Consider the following 18,620-nt stretch of genomic DNA (forward strand, 5'->3'; position numbering starts at 1 on the left):
TTAACACTTGCTCCCTGAAAAAAAAATTATTTATCCACTCACACATCTAAAAAGCTGAATTTAAAAATTAGAAATCATTAATTAATCACTGCTACAGTTTTTCTAATAACATATTCATTAGAACAGACAGAATGAAGTCGCATATAGGATCAAGCTGCTATACCCAAATAGCGAATGTCACTGCAAATGCATCCCTTCCATACATTTCTCTTCACTTTCTTCAAAATAACAACAAAGAAAATGGCTTCATCAACTGCACAGTTACAGACTGCTCAGCGAGACAAGAATTGAGAATTGCAGTTTTCTCACAAAGCAGTTCAGGATTGTCTATTCCTCCTACAACATAGTGCTTCTCATAAATTGTTTTAAAGTGCTAGCTGGAGATTTTTATAATTAAAGGATTTCTAACTGCAGAGGGATGGCGAGCATCATGACCTAATGACCTTAGCAATTACAAATGACTCTCAATGCTTTTCAGTGAATTTTCCATTTTAAAATGTTGTTGGGTTTTTTAAGTAACTGGAACAATAACAGAAATAGTGAAATCTCATCAAGGGCAAAATCTGATGCCCTCCTTGGTTCCTCATAATAGCAAGCACAAAACTACAGAAAGTCTTTGTAGAATTATTTTCTAAGATAACACTTAGCGACCATTTAGTATACTAGCCTAGTAAGTGGAATAAAATGCAAGCACCACCATCTTTAATGTGAGACAGCAAGAATATTATCCAGAAGTCTAGGTCAACTCAATGAATTAATGACACTGACGAAGATATAAAAATAACATTTATATTGAACAGTTTATGTTTATAACTATTATTGAAGCAAGACAGTGTTCCTTTTCTTTGATTACATGACCAAGATTTTAAAAATTGTGGGGTTTTATTTAATTTTTTTTGAGCCAGCAATTATTATTAGAGTCTACTTGAAAACAATTCTCAAGCAGGGAGACAATGAAAATTTGATTAAACGAAAATTGGTTTACAATGGAAAACTTGTTTATTCTGGCCTATTTGTAATAATTAGCAGCTCAGGGCATCTGAGAAAAATCAGTAATCAAAGCACAAAGGATGCTATTTCAAACATTCCACAAAGAAAGAAGAAAGACTCAAACCTGCTGCAAAACAATGAAATGTTCTGACTAATGGAATAATGGGTGATGGAACAGGTAGAAATCTGAAAATGCGACAGAAAAGCAGACCTCTTCTTAGAACTAGATGCAGAGTTTGTGCTGACTCCAGGAGGCATGTCGCTATAAAAAGAGTCGGCCTCTCCAGGCTTTTTTACATAATCTCCCTGGGGTATTTGTCTAAAGTATAATAAACATTGTAGAATCAGAGAACATGACAGGCACCAGCACACACACAAACATGCACAAACATTAGTTTAAAAGAAAAGAGGCAAGGCTAGCGATCCTTGAGGAAACTGTTAACCACACACAGTAAACGTATTAATAAATAATTCAACCATCTGAGAGAAAATTCCCGCATGCTTCTGATATGTGCAGAAAAGTAGATTATGTGGTTTTGGTAGGGGAAAACAAGGAACATTTCACTAATAAACTCTGATTTTAGTTTTCAAAGTGAATAGTTTGTGGTTCTTGAGACATTGGATAACCAAGTTCAGACATTTCAAATGGCTCATCACTCTGGTTGTGAAAAGCATCCCCAGGTGCAGCACAAACACTACAGCTTGAGCTGAATGCATGCCTGGATCAAAAAGGAGTTCAGGAAAGTGAAAGCCTTCTTCCTTCTGAGATAGTTGCTTTCCACTTAATTTTTGTGATCATTCCTGAATTCAAGAATAGCAACCTGTTGAGTTGTTTAAACCTCAGGAGGAGAAAACCCTCCAGTTTGTTAACTGTTCTCTTGTGCAGGGGACCTAACGCCAGTGTCAGAGCTTCTCAGCTACTCCTGATTACCACAATAGACTCAATCAGCCAAGACACATAAAAATAATGCCACACACATCTGTCAATATTTTATCCTTTTCCAGTACTAGAAGCTCAGTTTTGGTGCATAAAACTATCTATGCATGAGAAAGTCCTAATCAAGTTATACAACTTTTTTACAGATAGTGAATTCATTGCCAGCAGAAAACCTGCCATGCAAATATTCCAGTAACAGTTCCACCAAGTTGAAAAATCCTCCCTAGTACAAGTACCTACTTTGAAAGTTGGCTATATCACAATACCAGCAGCTTAGTTATCTATTCAGCCTTGCACTTTCCAAGGCCTTTTTGCTTCAGTCTGCCCCTATTAAGATGCGCATTTATCACAAGGTTGATTCACATTCAGATTGTGTCCAACTACAGACCTGATTTGGGCTCTCTTCATTCCACATCTGAATTTCTAATGCTCCTGAAGTATTTAAAATATATAATTATATGGCACATAAATCATTAGTGCAATGCAGTACTTCCACACTATTTCTTCTAACACCTCCTGAGTCTTGGTTCTTGTCCCATTCCTCAGCCGGTACATTGGTGTGTTCAGAGTTGACTCAGTGTGGGCAGCTCTGCTCCCCAGGGTTCCTCCAGCAAACTGTCCTCTCACTATCCCGTCAGAAATTACTCCTCCCACATAGCTGTGCCCTTTAAGCCGCACTATCTCAGCTAGCAGAATCCATGGTAATTTGCTCTTTTCATTGTTTTCAGTTTACTCATTTCAGTTGCTTAGGACTGCAAAATATCATTCCTTATGTAAGGCTCAAAAATACCTCAATGGCTTGTTTTCATCTTTATTTAAGGACTAATCATAAACAATTCCAAAAAAAGGACACTCTGGACACCCTGGTGGATGTCTGTTTTTTCCATTTATGGAGCACTCCTTGTACATATCCAAAATTATCTATTTAGAAGGCAGCCTACAGAACTTCATTTTCTGCATGAAGGAGATGTAGTTACTAAGTATCTCCATCATCTTCAAAAGCCTCAGCTTATGCTGGTTTCCACTCTATCCATGCCCACAGACACAGCTGCAGACTGACTGCATACTCACAGCTCTCTGTCCATATGCTAGTTTCTGGAGATGAGGGAATTTGAAAAAGTTAGATTTGCTAATATTCCAACACGAACATGTATGGGGCAGTATTCTGTATTTCAAGGTTCTGGCTGCTCTGTCCTCAGCCAACACTGAAACATCCACAATAGAGTGACTCGATGGGCATGTTAGTCTGTGCTTGTAAATAGATTGCATGCCACTGAGCAGCACCAAACCCTGAAATTCTGCCTTCCTTGTGATGGCTGACATTTACAACCCACCAACCTCTCCATAAGGCTTGACTTCAATAGCTTTGCCTTTTTCCTGTTACTGTTCCTGCTGCCTATCTGACCTTGTAGTACACAACCAGCACTTGGCAGAGCTTTTCTGCTTTTTGCAAGTACTTTGAGCCTGGCAGAGAAAGCACTACACAGGCAGGGGAAACAGAGAACAAGCACAACAGGTAGCAGCAACAAACAAAGCAGGAGCTTGGACCAGGAGGTGGTGATACAGGCAGAAAACAGGAGAATCTGAGAAACCCTCTTATCTGTGAGGGACTGGAAGAGGAAGGAGCCAACTCCTTTCCAGAAGATCCGTCTGCCAGGCAGATGACTGATGAAAGGGAGGTGGTCTTCCAGGAGCCAAACCTGAGTCACAAAGAACTGTTTGGCTTTTGACCACAAGATTGAAAGGGTGAAAACTCAGCCCTGTGCTGAAGATGGTACTGTGCTTTACCTACAAATCAGTTGAGCAGGGTGGTGGGAAGGAATAGGCTCTTCATTCGCACAGCAATTTAAATGCATTGTATTTTTAACTGCAAAGAAGCTCCAGGAATTAATTTGTCTCAAAAGGTTCCAGAACATCATATTAATACTAATTATTCAATTCTCAGCCTCCCAAGAACACTTTCATCTCTAATAGCAGATGTTCAGTCTCTCCTATTGGAAATATTCTCCTGTTTTCCTAAATAAAATAGACTATCTCAGAAGTAAACATTATATTTGCTACTGAGTCCAGTGAAATCAGGATTTCAAGCAATGCCTTTAGAGAATAAATACCAATTTCACATATTCAAGCAAATATTCTTTAAAATATGATATTTCATCATTGTATTTTCCATATAGCATGTAAATGAGCAAGAGAGAAGAAAAGCTATTTCAGAACTTTCTAATACACATTCTGTTACTTTTATCACATACCTCTGTCTTCTGTAGTTTCTTTCCATACAAAGAGAAGACAAAGAAAGAAGAATGAGTTATCAGTATGCAGGTATACATGGTCAGTAAGAGAAAAAAAAAAAGTAAAGAGAAAAGTAATGTACGCAGAATTAAATTTTTGCTCCAAATATTTCTACAGAAAACACTTCTGAAGCAAACATACTCATAAACATACTAAATCAGAACAGACAAGGAAAATATATTCATGTTGATGGCTAATGTCAGTGCTGAGTTGGAGGTGGTGCAGCTCATGATGAGTTTAAGTTGATTGACTATAAAGCTGCCTGTGAAAGGTACACTCTTGCCTTCCACCTCCAAAACCTAATCCCACTGGCTAGATGTGATCTCAAAATGAGCCCTTAACTTTGGAGTTGTACTCAGAAGTCCAGATTTTCAGATACTGCCAGAAGCCAAGGGTGATATACCAAGACAGCATAACCTACCTTTTTACTATCCTAATCTTCATTCTTTTTTCCAAATGCTTCTCTCCTTGTATTTTTGAGCTGCCCTCAGCCCACCTCAGTCTAATAAACCAGCAGGGGATGTGCCAGTTTGTTATGCCAGACTGCTGGGGCTGTGTCCCAGCTGTAGCACTGCCTGCAGCTGAACCTGCCCTGCCCTCCATGCACGCCAAAGACCTGTGGAGGAAGGACTTCAAGAGCCAGTCTCACCCAAACACAGATGACAAAGTAAGTACCCTGAATATTTCTTTAATATGCAAAAGAACTAAACCCCTCTGTTTTTAGAAGAAATTCACAAAAGGAGAAAAACTGAAAAAGACCAGTCAGGCTAAAATAATCTATTCTGCCTCTGAGTGAGCGGAACACTGACACCTCTACACCAGGAGAGAACTTGCACCTTATTTGCAAATTACAGATCTCTCTCTCTCTTACCAAAAAACATGCCTGAATTAATTTCAGATTAAGCCAACTGAATATAAACATCTGTTTAAGGAAGCCTATGGTTAAATGCTTTACTGACTGACTGAAGGCTAATCTTGCTAAATTTACTTCATCATTAGGAGAGATATATAATTGAATCAGACTGTATTCTTGTATTTCCTTTGTCAGATACAGCAAAATCATATTCTGATCGTCTACAAAAAAAGAAAAGAAATAACTAAGAAATAAATTTCAAACCTGTATCAAGCGCTCCAAAACCACATACACATGTAAGAACTGCTTGAAAACTGCTACAACTACAAAAATGTCACTGTATAAATATAATCCAATTTGGATTTTTTAGATTAAGTTTTAATTGTTCTTTTCATAGCATAATCAGCTATCAGATGAAATAAACATATTTTTAACTGTATTAAGAAGAACATAATTTACTTACTTGTAACCCCAACCAGTTATTCCTAAAACGAGAGCCAACACTAAAATGGTGCCAGCAATAGCCCCTATTATTATATTTGTGCTAACAACACCTGGAAACACAAGAAAGGGGAAAAATATACAGGGTTTTAGCAGAAAAATATACAAAACTAGTAAATGCACTGTCTTTCAAAAACCTGCTTAGACAACTTGCACTAGGCTGATTAATTGTAACCAGTGATATATAATCTTGAAGTATAACATGGACATAAAAAGATCATTTGTAAATCAAGCTTTGACCTCTGTGTCCGTTTCCCTTAACTGAACACTTGCTACATGGGAAAGTTGTGCCAGGTATGCCAATATAATGTTATCAATATTAAACTGCTGTAGCTTACGTCCTTAAAACCTGCCTGGCAAATATATGCTTACATTGGAATAAAAGTGACTTTTCTGTTTGTTTTTGCTCAAATCCCTTCCATAGCTGAATAAAGTAACCAAAACAGACGTTCTGGAAGACGGTAAAACTGTCCCCCCACAAGGATTTATAATGAAAAACATTTACACCCTCATTTTTCCACAATATATTTTTCTTTTGTATGCAAGATGAATAAAAACTTTCACTCTAAAAATGTAAAAGCCTGAAATTTGTGTGCCAACATTCTGCATACTGGCCATGTAACACAAAATTGACTCTACAAACAAAAACCAGCCATGTAAGTAACTACTTTTTAATCTAGATATGAAAAGTCCCAGCATCTTTTTGCTTATCCTAATCTATCAATATACTTAATAAGGCCACTCAGATGATCAGGACAAGCAAGGTACAACCAGACACACTGGTACCAGTCCTGAGAGGTGTACTGAGTGCTTGTGAGTGGCACCGCTCACATCCAGCCCCACATTTGTGACCTCATTCACAGACACTGAGTGCTCCTGCAGTGGGAGGAAGGGAAGGGAAGGGAAGGGAATGAGGCTCTTAATGGTGCATCGTGTTGTATGCTAACTGAAAGGTAGGAGATCTAGTTTTGTTTAATGAACATTCCTCAAATCCAAGCTTTTCCAGTTATTGGTAAAAATTATAACAACGTACCTTTATTGATGGCATCTTTATCAAAAAATAGATCATCTTTGATACGAGAACTGCAGTCATCTCCTCCCCAGAATCGGTCACAGACACACTTTATTTCATTGCTACAAACCTGCAGCCAAAAGTGTAGCTCAGAATAAAATCATAAAATTAATCTATTCCCGTAATTAATACCTACAGTATAGCTACAGTCATATAGCACTGATTTTGACAGCCTGCAAAACTTTGCAAAACATTTTTAATATACAGCAATTTTTGATTTATATAATAGATATAAATGTACTAAATGTATTATTGTACTTTATATACAAATATATGTAATATATATTAAGTACATTAATATCTTTTTAATGTAATATATATTTAATAGAGCCATTTATATTTGCTTTGGGAGACTCTGAACCTCAATGATTTTATTTTTTCAAAATATGACGAAGTGGTTAGTTTCAGACTAAAGAAGGGTTTTAACACAGTGTAAAAGACAAAAGACATTATGAGATGTCCTGGTTTCAGCTGGGATAGAGTTAATTGTCTTCCTAGTAGCTGGTATAGTGCTGTGTTTTTGAGTTCGGTATGAGAAGAAAATTGGTAACACTGACGTTTTCAGTTGTTGCTAAGTAGTGTTTAGACTAAAGTCAAGGATTTTTCAGCTTCTCATGCCCAGCCAACAAGGCTGGAGGGCACGAGAAGTTGGGAGGGAACACAGCCAGGGCAGCTGACCCAAACTGGCCAAAGGGATATTCCATACCATGTGATGTCATGTCCAGTGTATAAACTGGGCGGAGTTGTCCTGGGGGGGTGGGGGGGGGGGATCGCTGCTTGGGAACTGACTGGGCATCGGTTGGTGAGTGGTGAGCAATTGCACTGTGCCATCACTTGTTTTGTATATTCCAATCCTTTTATTAGTATTGTCATTTTATTACTGTTATTATTATCATTATCAGTTTCTTCCTTTCTGTTCTATTAAACTGTTCTTATCTCAACCCACGAGTTTTACCTTTTTCTTTCTGATTCTCTCCCCCATCCCACTGGGTTAGGGGGAAGTGAGTGAGCAGCTGTGTGGTGCTTAGTTGCTTAAACCATGACAGGAGAGAACAACTCCTTTGATCTCAGATCAGCCATAGGGACCTGGACACTGTTTCAAACTCTGTGAGCAACAAAGGGACTTGCCAGGGCCACAGAAAAGCCATAGGCTGTGCACCAAGCTGAGAAGCTGCTACTAGCCAAGAGCCAGCTCACTGCCCTCTTCTCCAGCGCAAAGTAACTCTCAGCCAACAAAATCCAACAACTTCATGAACCTTCTTGGTTGACACAATACAGAGGGAATTAAAAAGAGCATCTGGAAGAACAGAGACCTAAGTTTCTCAGTTCTTAGACCTTTATATTCTCTAGTACATTGCCTGTGGAAGTATCAATCAAGTTAGCAGAAGTGATAGCAAAAGAATTGATTAATAAAATTTTTGCAAAACTAATACGTACTTACTGTGACTCATTGTTTAAGATGCCTTAACTGGTATGCGTTATGTTTATTTATGTGCCTCCTCCCCCTTTCCTTTTCAAAAGCTTCTCCAGTATAAAGACTTCTAGAGTCACGCTGCTGGCTTTTTGAAAGGTCTAGCTAGCACACTGCACAACACCAGATACCCAGCAAAAACATAAAAAAGGATTAAAGAGTACAAGAACATACACCATGTCCTGAACAAATTTGGCTGTCTGTGGTGCCTGGGCAGGTACTGAAGTTGAAGGCCTCAGTGGGGAGGCAGCGATGCTCAAGGCATACCATGTTCGGCCCGCACGGCGTCCCATTCTCCACATAGCCCAGGTCCGTCTCCTCATCAAGTTTCACATGGCCACCACTGCAAGACAACCAAGAGGACCCCAGAGACTTGTGCTGTGATTAGATGGGACTGCTTGAGAAACTGGGCTCTGGTCTGGTGCCTTCATTTCTGTCTGCGTTATACAATACCCAGGACCAGGAAAGAGTATTAGCTTATTTATCTCACTGGCCCTAACATGAAACAAACCAAAACACAGTATATCTACATCAAACAAATGTAACGGTGAAAACAAAGACCATTCTTCCTGTGTAAAAGCTAGTGCTGGATAAAACATTGAGTTTACTTGTGTAGGACTTTGTTTCATCTTACAGTTGCGTGAAGCTATGAGAACACATCAGGTCTATAACTGGGATTCAGCTAACATATGGCAACGTATTAAGCTGCCAGTTAGCTTTGGCAGTGCAGGCATATGTCGCCATAAGTATTTTGAGTATGTTAAGTACTTCACAGACGTTAAAGAATGTAAAATCAAGAGGCCAGAGAAGAGCATTATGTCTCTACAGGCAAAATTAACTACTACACAGAGGGAACTGCAAAACAGCTGCACTTCCTATACGCAGTCAAGTTCCTGAAGCTTAACAAAGGTTGAACTAGTTATGTGTTAATAGGAAAAAAAAAAATTTAACAGAAACAGTTGTTCTCCACTTAGGATTAAAGAAAGCTGCTTTTCCATGCAAGATGGATATTGATCGTTCTGTTTTCAGGATTTCCAATTACCTGCAATTGTAGACTTTTCCAAACTGCAAGATTGATGATGTGATTTCTCCATCAAGTTCTCCAAGTCTAGGCACACTGGATATATTGGAGCACAGAAGGTATCCACAAAGCACATCCCTGCATTGAGAGAATAAACAGATACTCACTGAAAATAAAATTCAATGAAAATGGATGATCAAAAAAATGTGTTTTTCTTTACTTGCTTTGTAACATGTTTGTTACTCCCTGCTTTTCTCCCACTGACAGTAAGTCCCATAAATAATGCCTTGTTTCCCAAGCAAATTATTCTCCTTGGAGCTTAGACTGGGAAAAGAGTCTTTTTTAAGATGTATTATCAAAAATGCTCTGAGTAATAGCAATCAGGGAGCTGTCAAGAACAAACCACATCAAATTGATTTAACATCCTATTAAGATATGCTAACTGGCCCATAGAGGAGAAGCAGTAGATACCAGCTTTAAACAAATTCTCATATGACACATACGTAATGGAACTAGAGACCAAGTTTAATTCAACTGTTGAAGGGACTTTACAACTCGTGTGTGGAGTCTTGTGCACTGTCTGGCCTCTCCTATATTACTGAGTATTTTTTACTTATAAATTTGTAATGGAACAAAAGTAAGGTTATCAAATCTGCACAGAAAGGTAGGAAAGGGCATTAGTAGGTAGGACTAGAATTCAAATGACATTGACAGAATGGAGAACTCATCTGAAAAACCAGAGTGCAGTTTGATGAGGACTGGCAAAAGGTTAAAAAATATGCAGAAATTATCAACTGCATAAATACAGAATGTGAAACAACACTTCAGGCAGCAACTTGCAGGAAAAGACACGGAGGGCTCAATACAATGAAAACTGAACATGAGTTAGCAATGCAATGGCACAGCATAAAAGGTGACCACCACACTGAGACATGAAACCACAGGCTGCTCTCCTCTGCACTGCTAAGCCTCAGCAAGAGTACTAGGACCACTTTTGGTCCAAGTGCTCCCACAGCTGAGATGGTGCTCTCTTGTCAGAGATCATCTCCTCTCAACACTCCTCTCCCTCCAGAATTTCCTGCACTAATGTCTGCAGAAGGCCAAGAGAAGTCTGTTCTGTACAGAGGCTTTGCGAGCCTCTTCATGCCAGCTGAAGAACTAGATCAAGGATAAAAATCTCATACCAGTTGTTTTCAAAATGGATCAACTTACTGTTTATTGCACTGTATCCAAGAGTCCTTGTCTCTTCCACAGTTTCCTTTCTCAGTCCCTTCAATATTCAGCTTCTCATAGCAGTACCTGTCAGCAGCTGTCACTTCTAAAAACAGAAACAAATCTCTTCTAATATGATGAAGACTTTGAAAAGCCAGGTCCTGTGAAATGGCAATGCACAATCAAAGCAAGCAGAGCTTCCAATCTGTGAACTGCAGTACCAATGGTCTGCAAGTGGTCTGTGAAAATCTGCACAGCGTTCTCAATGAAAAGTTTTATGTTGGCACCACAGGACTGTTTTTAAGATTTTGTTAAGATTGACCAGGGTTTATTGGTCCAAAATGTCCAGAAGCCACTGAAATAAATCAATAAATACGAGTATAGGCTCCCTAGGTGGTTATTGAGAAATTAAACCGAAGACTTCAGAATAATCACCAGTAAGTTAACCAACACTAGAAAAAGAGCTGGAAAAGAGGATGGAAAGACAAAATGAGGAGGTAAGAGGGGGAGGGACATACAGTCCTAGCTGTTTTTAATGGTTCTGAATATGCCTCTTCCATAATTTTTCTCAGCCAAGGTAATCTTTCAAGCCACATGAACGACTTAGAAACAATAACATTCACTCACTTTCACCCCAGATATATTTACACTGCCGGTCCCTGGTTTTACATCTTCCTCCAAAACAAATACCCTAGAAAGAAAGAAAAAATACAGAAAAAGTTTCAAATAACTTGATTTTCCAAAATATGTATTTGTTTAATATACAGATTTGTCACATGCTTTCTATTGAGGCAACTAATATGTGATTCTACTTTCTGTTCATTTAAATGCTTAGCTCCAAAATATAACTAGCACCCAAAACACAGGAATGTCAGCAAAACCGTCGCAAGTGACTTCTGAAGATCTTAAACCAAAATCTATAAAAAACAATCCATAAAAGCAGAAAGAATGTAAAACAAATTGAAGTGCTAATTACCTGCTTGTTATCACATGAATATCCATCCATTTTATGAATATTGGGAGAACACTATAGAAAGAGAAAATAACTAATGGAGTATAGATCTGACAAGCATGGTAGCAGAGCATACAACAAATGGCATATGGAAAATTGTTTCAGTTATCATGCTGTTTTTTTCAATATCAGCAGGTTTAATACAATTTTTATACACCTTACTACACAAAACAGTAACATTCACAGTGATTTGAGAGACTACAGGTGGGTTTTTTTCATCTCTTGGATAGAACATACAAAAATCACCTGACTGGAATTTCCTGTGCAGTTCTCTGCAATATCACAATCATTCACTGCTTCTCGGCACAAAACTCCTTTAGGTTCAAACTGGAAAAAAAGGACAGAAAATTAGTGTCTTGGTTTCTCCATATCTTGCCTTAAATGCAATGCTTTCTTAGAGTTTTAACTAAAATAAAAAATGGGAAACTTTCATGTGCTGACTGAAGTGGGAAGACTTTCCTTTCCCTGGTGCAGACATTGCACCTGTCAAGCCACCAGCCATTTACTGGTGCAAGTGGTACCACACTCTGAGACACCCCCTCCTGAGTGCATTAAGTGTGGGGACAAGCAGGATAAGCACTCTCTCGGGACACAGGACCCCTGGAATTTATCAAACCAATACTGCAGTGGCTTGCAGCATTATCTTGACCAGGTCATTGAGCCTTTTTGTGATTATTTTGCTCTTCATAAAACAGGGAGAGTGATCCTTATCTTCCTTCTAGGAATTAATAACACTGCTAAGCTCTAGGTATAAACACTATGGTCATTACAATGCTCCACTGTAGAACAGAAACTATTAATAAATGTACTGAATTCCGTACAGTTTGGCACCATTTTCTAAGTGACCAGATATTTAACAACAAAAAATCTGTCAGTGACCTAACATAGGCATTTTGGTTAAAAACTTCTGTGCTAAGTCTTAAGACCTGTAAAAGCAGGAAGACATCCCATTAGTGGCAATTGTTAGTGCAGACCCCTTATTTTCCCTGAAATGTTTAAGGCTGTGATACCCAGTTCATTATGCAGCTCTGTGACTTTTTTTCTGGATCTGCATGCACATACATTTTTTTTGTGACAACTGCTAACTCCACAGCTGGTGTGAACAGGCACACGTCAGTGGAAGAGCTAGACTCTGGTACTTTCTCAGCCTTCAGCTTATCTTTTCCCCACCTGTCTCTGGAAAAACGCAGATGGACAGGAATGTTGTCAGAGACACTACACAGGATGCTGGGATGTACACCCACCATGTTTTGCTTGCAATTCCTCCTTCACTCCCGCTTTCAGGCAGGATATTACAGGGGAAGGTAACCCCAAGTTTGGGAACTGTTATATATGGTCTTTTGAGTCGTCCTGATTAACACCTCCTAGGGACAAGTGTTTTGCAAAACTCTGCCTTTCTTTTCATTGGCTCACCCTCACCACTCTGTATGTAGATAAAGCCTTGTCTCCTTTGCAAAAATAATGTAGGTACACAGAAGCTTAATTTTTTTCTGAGAGTCTTTAATATGGTGCCTATGTGACTTGGATACTTCAACAAAATTCACCCACACTGGCAATCTGCTTATTTTTTTAATATTACCTTAAAAAAAAAGAACGTGCTTAGGGAAACGTGATCTGTTCCAGCATAATCTGTGCTTTTTCTTTTTTTAACATTAGGATGAGCACAAAGTCAAGAATTTGGTGCACAGTTATTACTAATATTCCTCCTAAGGAAATGAAACCCTCAAATGCCCACAGACAAAGATAAAAATATCACACATAGTACACCACAGTTTTAGTAACTTTAATAATAATTATCATTATTACTAAATGAGTATAAACAACTATTTGAAGTCATATTTAGCTGGGCTCCCTTACAGCCAAGATCTGGCTAAACCTCCTTTTACTATTTACTGATGTATCAGGAAGAATACCTTATAGTTTACACAGGGCTTGATTCCCTTTACTCAATGGGATTTCAGTCAGTCCAAACATAAGGAGACCCAGGCAGACCCAACTAAAACTGAAGTCAGGTGTCTTTTAGATGAACACTTCTGAACAATTCTGCTAGCTGCAAGTTGTTTTTTGTTTTTTTTTCCTGTATCCTTCTCTTGGGTCTCTGTGGTACTATTTTCCCATTCAGTCTCATGAGGCAAACCCAGAGCAACATGTAAGTGTTGGCAGCTCCACATGGGTAAGGATGTGCGTGTTTAAACAAGGACATCTAATGAAACCTCATGGAACTTCAACCTGATTCAAACTTGTCTGAAACTGGAAGGCTTTAATACAGCTCTGCATTTGATCACAGTTTGTGCCCCAAGAAGCCAAGCTTAAAAGACAGAATAGCCCCGGACAAACCAGTTTTCAGCCAATCTTAAAAGGCAAGCTTTCAGAAAAAGAATCACAAGGTCTGCAAGGAAAAAGACATGTGCTGTGGTGCCTGTAGCCACCTGGATGCATTCCCCCCAGGATGCTGCAGTGAAGGTCACTGCCCTTACCCGGCACTTCCGACAGCAAAGCCCATTGCTGCACTGGGAGCCTGCCGTCAGGGTGCAAGTATTGCAGCACTCTCCTCCTTCACTGGCACACTCCTGAGGAACACACACACATAACAGAATACATGGGAAAAGCAGATGAGCCCCAAGCTCTCTTACTACTTCTTGTCTTAGCATGTGTCGTGGTTTAACCCCAGCCAGCAACTAAACACCACGCAGCCGCTCACTCACTCCCCCCAACCCAGTGGGATGGGGGAGAAAATCGGGAGAAGAAGCAAAACCCGTGGGTTGAGATAAGAACGGTTTAATAGAACAGAAAAGAAGAAACTAATAATGATAATGATAACACTAATAAAATGACAACAGCAATAATGAAAGGATTGGAATGTACAAATGATACGCAGTGCAATTGCTCACCACCCGCCGACCGACACCCAGCCAGTCCCCCGAGCGGCGAATCCCTGCCCCCCACTTCCCCGTTTCTGTACTGGATGGGACGTCACATGGTATGGAATACACCGTTGGCCAGTTTGGGTCAGGTGCCCTGGCTGTGTCCTGTGCCAACTTCTTGTGCCCCTCCAGCTTTCTCACTGGCTGGGCATGAGAAGCTGAAAAATCCTTGACATTAGTCTAAACACTACTGAGCAACAACTGAAAACATCAGTGTTATCAACATTCTTCGCTCTGAACTCAAAACATAGCACTGTACCAGCTACTAGGAAGACAGTTAACTCTATCCCAGCTGAAACCAGGACAGCATGCTACCTGAACAGATTTTTAACCAGGCTTTTAGGCACCTGGAGGCAGAAAAAGGCATGCACTGTGGGGCATGAAGCTGCTGCTTCCTATGCAATATAGGAAATAATTTTTCTAACTCCACAGTGTCAGTCATTAAATACTGACATTTAGCACTGACCAGGCATGTTCCCATCTAGGAAAATAATTTAACATCTTTTAAGTTCTAATTCTGCATGGGTAGCTGTTACTGTTACTCTTCAGAATTTATGTGGTGATAAAATAAAAAAGCTGGCCCACATTGTGTTAAACATGATGGAAAAAGGTAAGGAATGATGAATCGTTTGCCGCAGGACCTTAATATTGCCTGTCTTCCTCCACTTAATGTCAACAGCAGTGATGGGTGGCACCCACATTGTGTTAAACATGATGGAAAAGATAAGAAATGATGAATCCTTTGGCACAGGACCTTAACATTGCCTGTCTTCCTCCACTTAATGTTAATGGCAGTGATGGGCAGCACCAAGTCCTGGAGAACCTAGTTGCTAATTTAAAGCACGTTGCACTTACCGCTATCGTTCCACAGTCACACTCTTCTCCATCTTCCACAAAGCCATTGCCACATTCTGGAGGATCCAGAAGCTACAGGGCAAAATCAGAAATCAAAGGGCATGTCTCTCCTAACAGAATCATTGTAATATTTACGCTGTACAACATGTTTTTTTAACTAGCACTCCAAATGCACTAACTGAAATACAGTACCCACAACTCAGGCAGAAACAGACTAGAAACAACACAAACAAAATGTGCAGAGAACAAACAATGCTGTGAATTAATTCAGCAATACTGCCGAGTCACATGGCATCTTCTGTGCATGAGTGCCATTTTTACAGCAGATTCAGTCTGAGCAGAAGTCACAACCAAAAACAAAAGGTGTGACAATAAAGGAAGAAATTTAAAACAATACGACATTTTCATTATCATCACAGGGGTTGCAATTGCTGTTGTTCTGGAATTCAAGTGATAAGGGCTGTGTCCCAGGTTGAAGCCTGCATTATAACTTCAGAAGGAATAGCCATAAAAAAATTGTCCTTTGGCAGTATGTGGCTCAGCAATGCAGGGAAAGGGGAGAGGCTGGGTTTCTTTGTGAGTTTTTGTTGTAGTCAGATGCTTTTTACTTCCCTTTTCCTCTACCACAGTTGGGAACTTTCAGCAGTTTTCCATAAGCATGTGTCACAGGCAGATGAGAAAGTATAGCTGGTGAGGCTTTCTCCTATTCCCTTCAGCTTCCCCACTAAACTGTAACTTAAAATGTCTAAATCTGTATATTTGTAGTAGTACTTTCCTTTCCCAGAGGCAAGATTCATTTACCATATTTTACATAAGATCCATGCTATGTTCTCTTCTAATGGACACTTATACTCCGTTCTTTCCAGTTTCATTGCTTCTATTTTCCTAAAATTTCTAAAGGTAATTCTTCAAAAAGAAAATAATTTTTTTTTTCTTTGGGCATAAGAATACATAATAGTAGCTTTTATTACATAAATCAGAAAGCATACAAGTGTGTCAGCAAGACTAAAATTTTGCAGATTGTCCTCCAAGTTGTCCAATTAAACTAGGATCGTTCCAGAAACCACCCTGATTATGAGCCACCTGCACAAGTACACCGCTCGTGGTGTAGAGTGCGTTTCTCTGCGGCTGCTGCCTTTCTGACAGTAGCCCACAGGATGAAGCATCACCCCGCATACTTCACTGTGCCACAAACCAGCCTGAGGCTTTGTGGCAGAGGCTGATGTGCTATTATTAGATCCCCCTCTTGAAATGGAAATTTGGCTGCAGCATGAAATGCATATGTAGAATTTAATATTAAATGTAAGCAAGCAATCATCTTTTAAAATTATTAAAGAGTTGTTAAAACTGCTTGTTTCCTATGTATTTTTCCAGACATCTTAATTTCTTCAGTATTTCTAGGTGTGCTGCACAATACAGACAAGTAGATGGCAGTAACAGAGGGTCCCCTGCCTTAAAACATTGGGCCAATTTGCTGCAGTACTTAGGGACAGCTAAATATGAAATGCAAGAAAAAAAACAGGAAAAGCAAATTGGATAACTTTTCCCCAAAAGTCATGTAATTCATCCACTCATTTGAAAAGAGCATACGCTCAATCTGCTCCAGCAGTCATTGATGTAATTTTCGGGATCACAGCTGATCTTATAGTGGAGCACTGTCGAACACCGTACCTTGTCACATCAGTTTTCCTTTATCTCATTTCTTGAAAAGCAAAAGTAAGTTTGTGTTTCACCACCCTTGCTAGGAAACACATGTCTTTGACAGCCTTGTGAATTAGACAGACATCCATTGACAGTAACTTTAAACAAACCCAAACAACAAAACATAAAAGAATCTAAATGACCCTGGCTTCCACATCTAACTTTCACATTTCCACATGCCATTAGAGAAAATTGTAAATGCTGCCAATCTAAATTGAGATGAGAGTAATTGGTTTTCTCCGAGTGACAGATGTGTAAATGAACATCATCACTTAAACAAACCCAAGTAAGAAACATTACACTATGGAAACAATTCACTCAACAAAGAAATAAAACCACCAGTATTTCTCTCCACCTTTAATGAGATGGGAAAAAGCAAACATCTAAAATGCAGGTGCACTTTAAAGAATGAGAAATCTTACATCTTATTAACGAATTACAGTGATTTCTCTCCACTTTAAATAATATATTCTTCCATAAAAAGAAGACCTTTGAGAGATAAGCAGACTCAGCTTATACAGATTTGATGCCTTCTCTTCCCCTCTCCAACATTTACAGAAGTTCTGTGGTTGTCAGAAGATGCACTTTTTCTCAGCCACTCCAGGAGGAACATGCATCACTCCAGAATTGACTTTGTCTTTTACATCTGTGACCACCTTAGCTATCACATCTTTTTTGCACGTTGGACTGTCTTTCTGCCTTAGCCTCTTTCTTTTGCTTGTTGAAAGACAGCCATTAAATAGATGATAACATTCATTATATAGAGAAAAGAGTCAAGATCATTATCCTGATTACTTTACATTTTAACACATGCTTCAGTAAACAGAGCAGGAATATACTGAAACACTGCTGTAAATCCTCCATTGTAGAAGCGCTTGCATCTTGGCTGGAGTTTCTTTAGCCTTGCTTTGTATTTATCTCCCTTAAATGTCTCAGTTAATCATTTCATACTCTTTGCATCCTTCATGTGAATACACCTGTTTAGCAGACCAAAACTGAGACAAGAGAAGCAAAGAAAAGGCAAATACTATCTCAAGAGATATTCCCCCTTCTCCCAATTTCCAAGACTCATACAGCAAAACCTCTGATTTCGAACTTCAGAGGCAAATTTGGAGGGGATGGGTCAGTCATTTAAGTGGGTCCCAATGCTTTTGTAGCGTTCCTGCCCCTGAGCCTTTAGGCAGGTAACGCACCCCGCTAAATGAGGCGAGGTACAGTGGCACTGAGGATCAGGGGCCAGCAGGGATTCACCAGCCTTCCCCCTCTGGGGGGCTACCCAGCACAAGGCAGGGCTGTGCAGAGCCACACGCGCTGGCCTAGAACAAGCTAACACAAGGCTAAGATGATCCGAGCACTTCTCACCAGACACGTTTCTCCCCCAGCACACGCAGTTCAGGGGATGTCAGACTGTCAGGTGATGGTGACGGGGACCATGTGGGCAGTGCCTGAGGAATGAGGAGAGTGACGGGCACCCAGCAGCCATGGGCTCTCCTACTGTCTGTCCCCTACTCCTCGGGGGTTTCTCTCCTGCTCTACCTCTTTCAGCTTTAGAAAAACTAGTCCCAGTTTTCAAACTCTCTTCTGAGAATCACTGTAAAAACCTTGTCTTCTCCGAACAGGGAGAGTGTCACAACCACTTGTAACCACTGGTGCCTGCAGAGCTGCCAAGCTGCACAGCAGCGCACCCCCGGCAGAGGCTCTAGGAGCCATATCTTCGTCTTGGGACAGATGTGAAATAAAAGCAGTCTTACTTCAGCTTCCAGATATTTGTACCAAAAG

The 18,620-nt window shown here is 39.8% G+C and overlaps 1 protein-coding gene across 10 annotated transcripts in view; it reads right to left on the reverse strand.

Moving 5' to 3' along the window:
- Positions 1-18,620, reverse strand: part of ADAM22 (ADAM metallopeptidase domain 22) — a 139,507-nt gene that overhangs the window by 20,610 nt on the left and 100,277 nt on the right. For 4 of the 10 annotated variants that reach the window (XM_052802776.1, XM_052802785.1, XM_052802804.1 and 1 more), the window contains 12 exons: positions 15,141-15,212; positions 13,839-13,931; positions 11,608-11,688; positions 11,326-11,376; positions 10,977-11,040; positions 10,350-10,455; positions 9,159-9,275; positions 8,291-8,459; positions 6,607-6,715; positions 5,536-5,626; positions 4,180-4,197; positions 1,115-1,309 (listed from right to left, as the gene is read on the reverse strand). In XM_052802776.1, coding sequence (XP_052658736.1) covers positions 1,115-1,309; positions 4,180-4,197; positions 5,536-5,626; positions 6,607-6,715; positions 8,291-8,459; positions 9,159-9,275; positions 10,350-10,455; positions 10,977-11,040; positions 11,326-11,376; positions 11,608-11,688; positions 13,839-13,931; positions 15,141-15,212 — 1,166 coding nt within the window. The remainder of the gene's footprint in view (positions 1-1,114; positions 1,310-4,179; positions 4,198-5,535; positions 5,627-6,606; positions 6,716-8,290; positions 8,460-9,158; positions 9,276-10,349; positions 10,456-10,976; positions 11,041-11,325; positions 11,377-11,607; positions 11,689-13,838; positions 13,932-15,140; positions 15,213-18,620) is intronic. The other 6 variants (XM_052802858.1, XM_052802839.1, XM_052802812.1 and 3 more) reach the window with 2 other exon arrangements.

This window comes from Harpia harpyja, chromosome 1 (assembly GCF_026419915.1).
Source record: "Harpia harpyja isolate bHarHar1 chromosome 1, bHarHar1 primary haplotype, whole genome shotgun sequence".
Taxonomy (NCBI): domain Eukaryota; kingdom Metazoa; phylum Chordata; class Aves; order Accipitriformes; family Accipitridae; genus Harpia; species Harpia harpyja.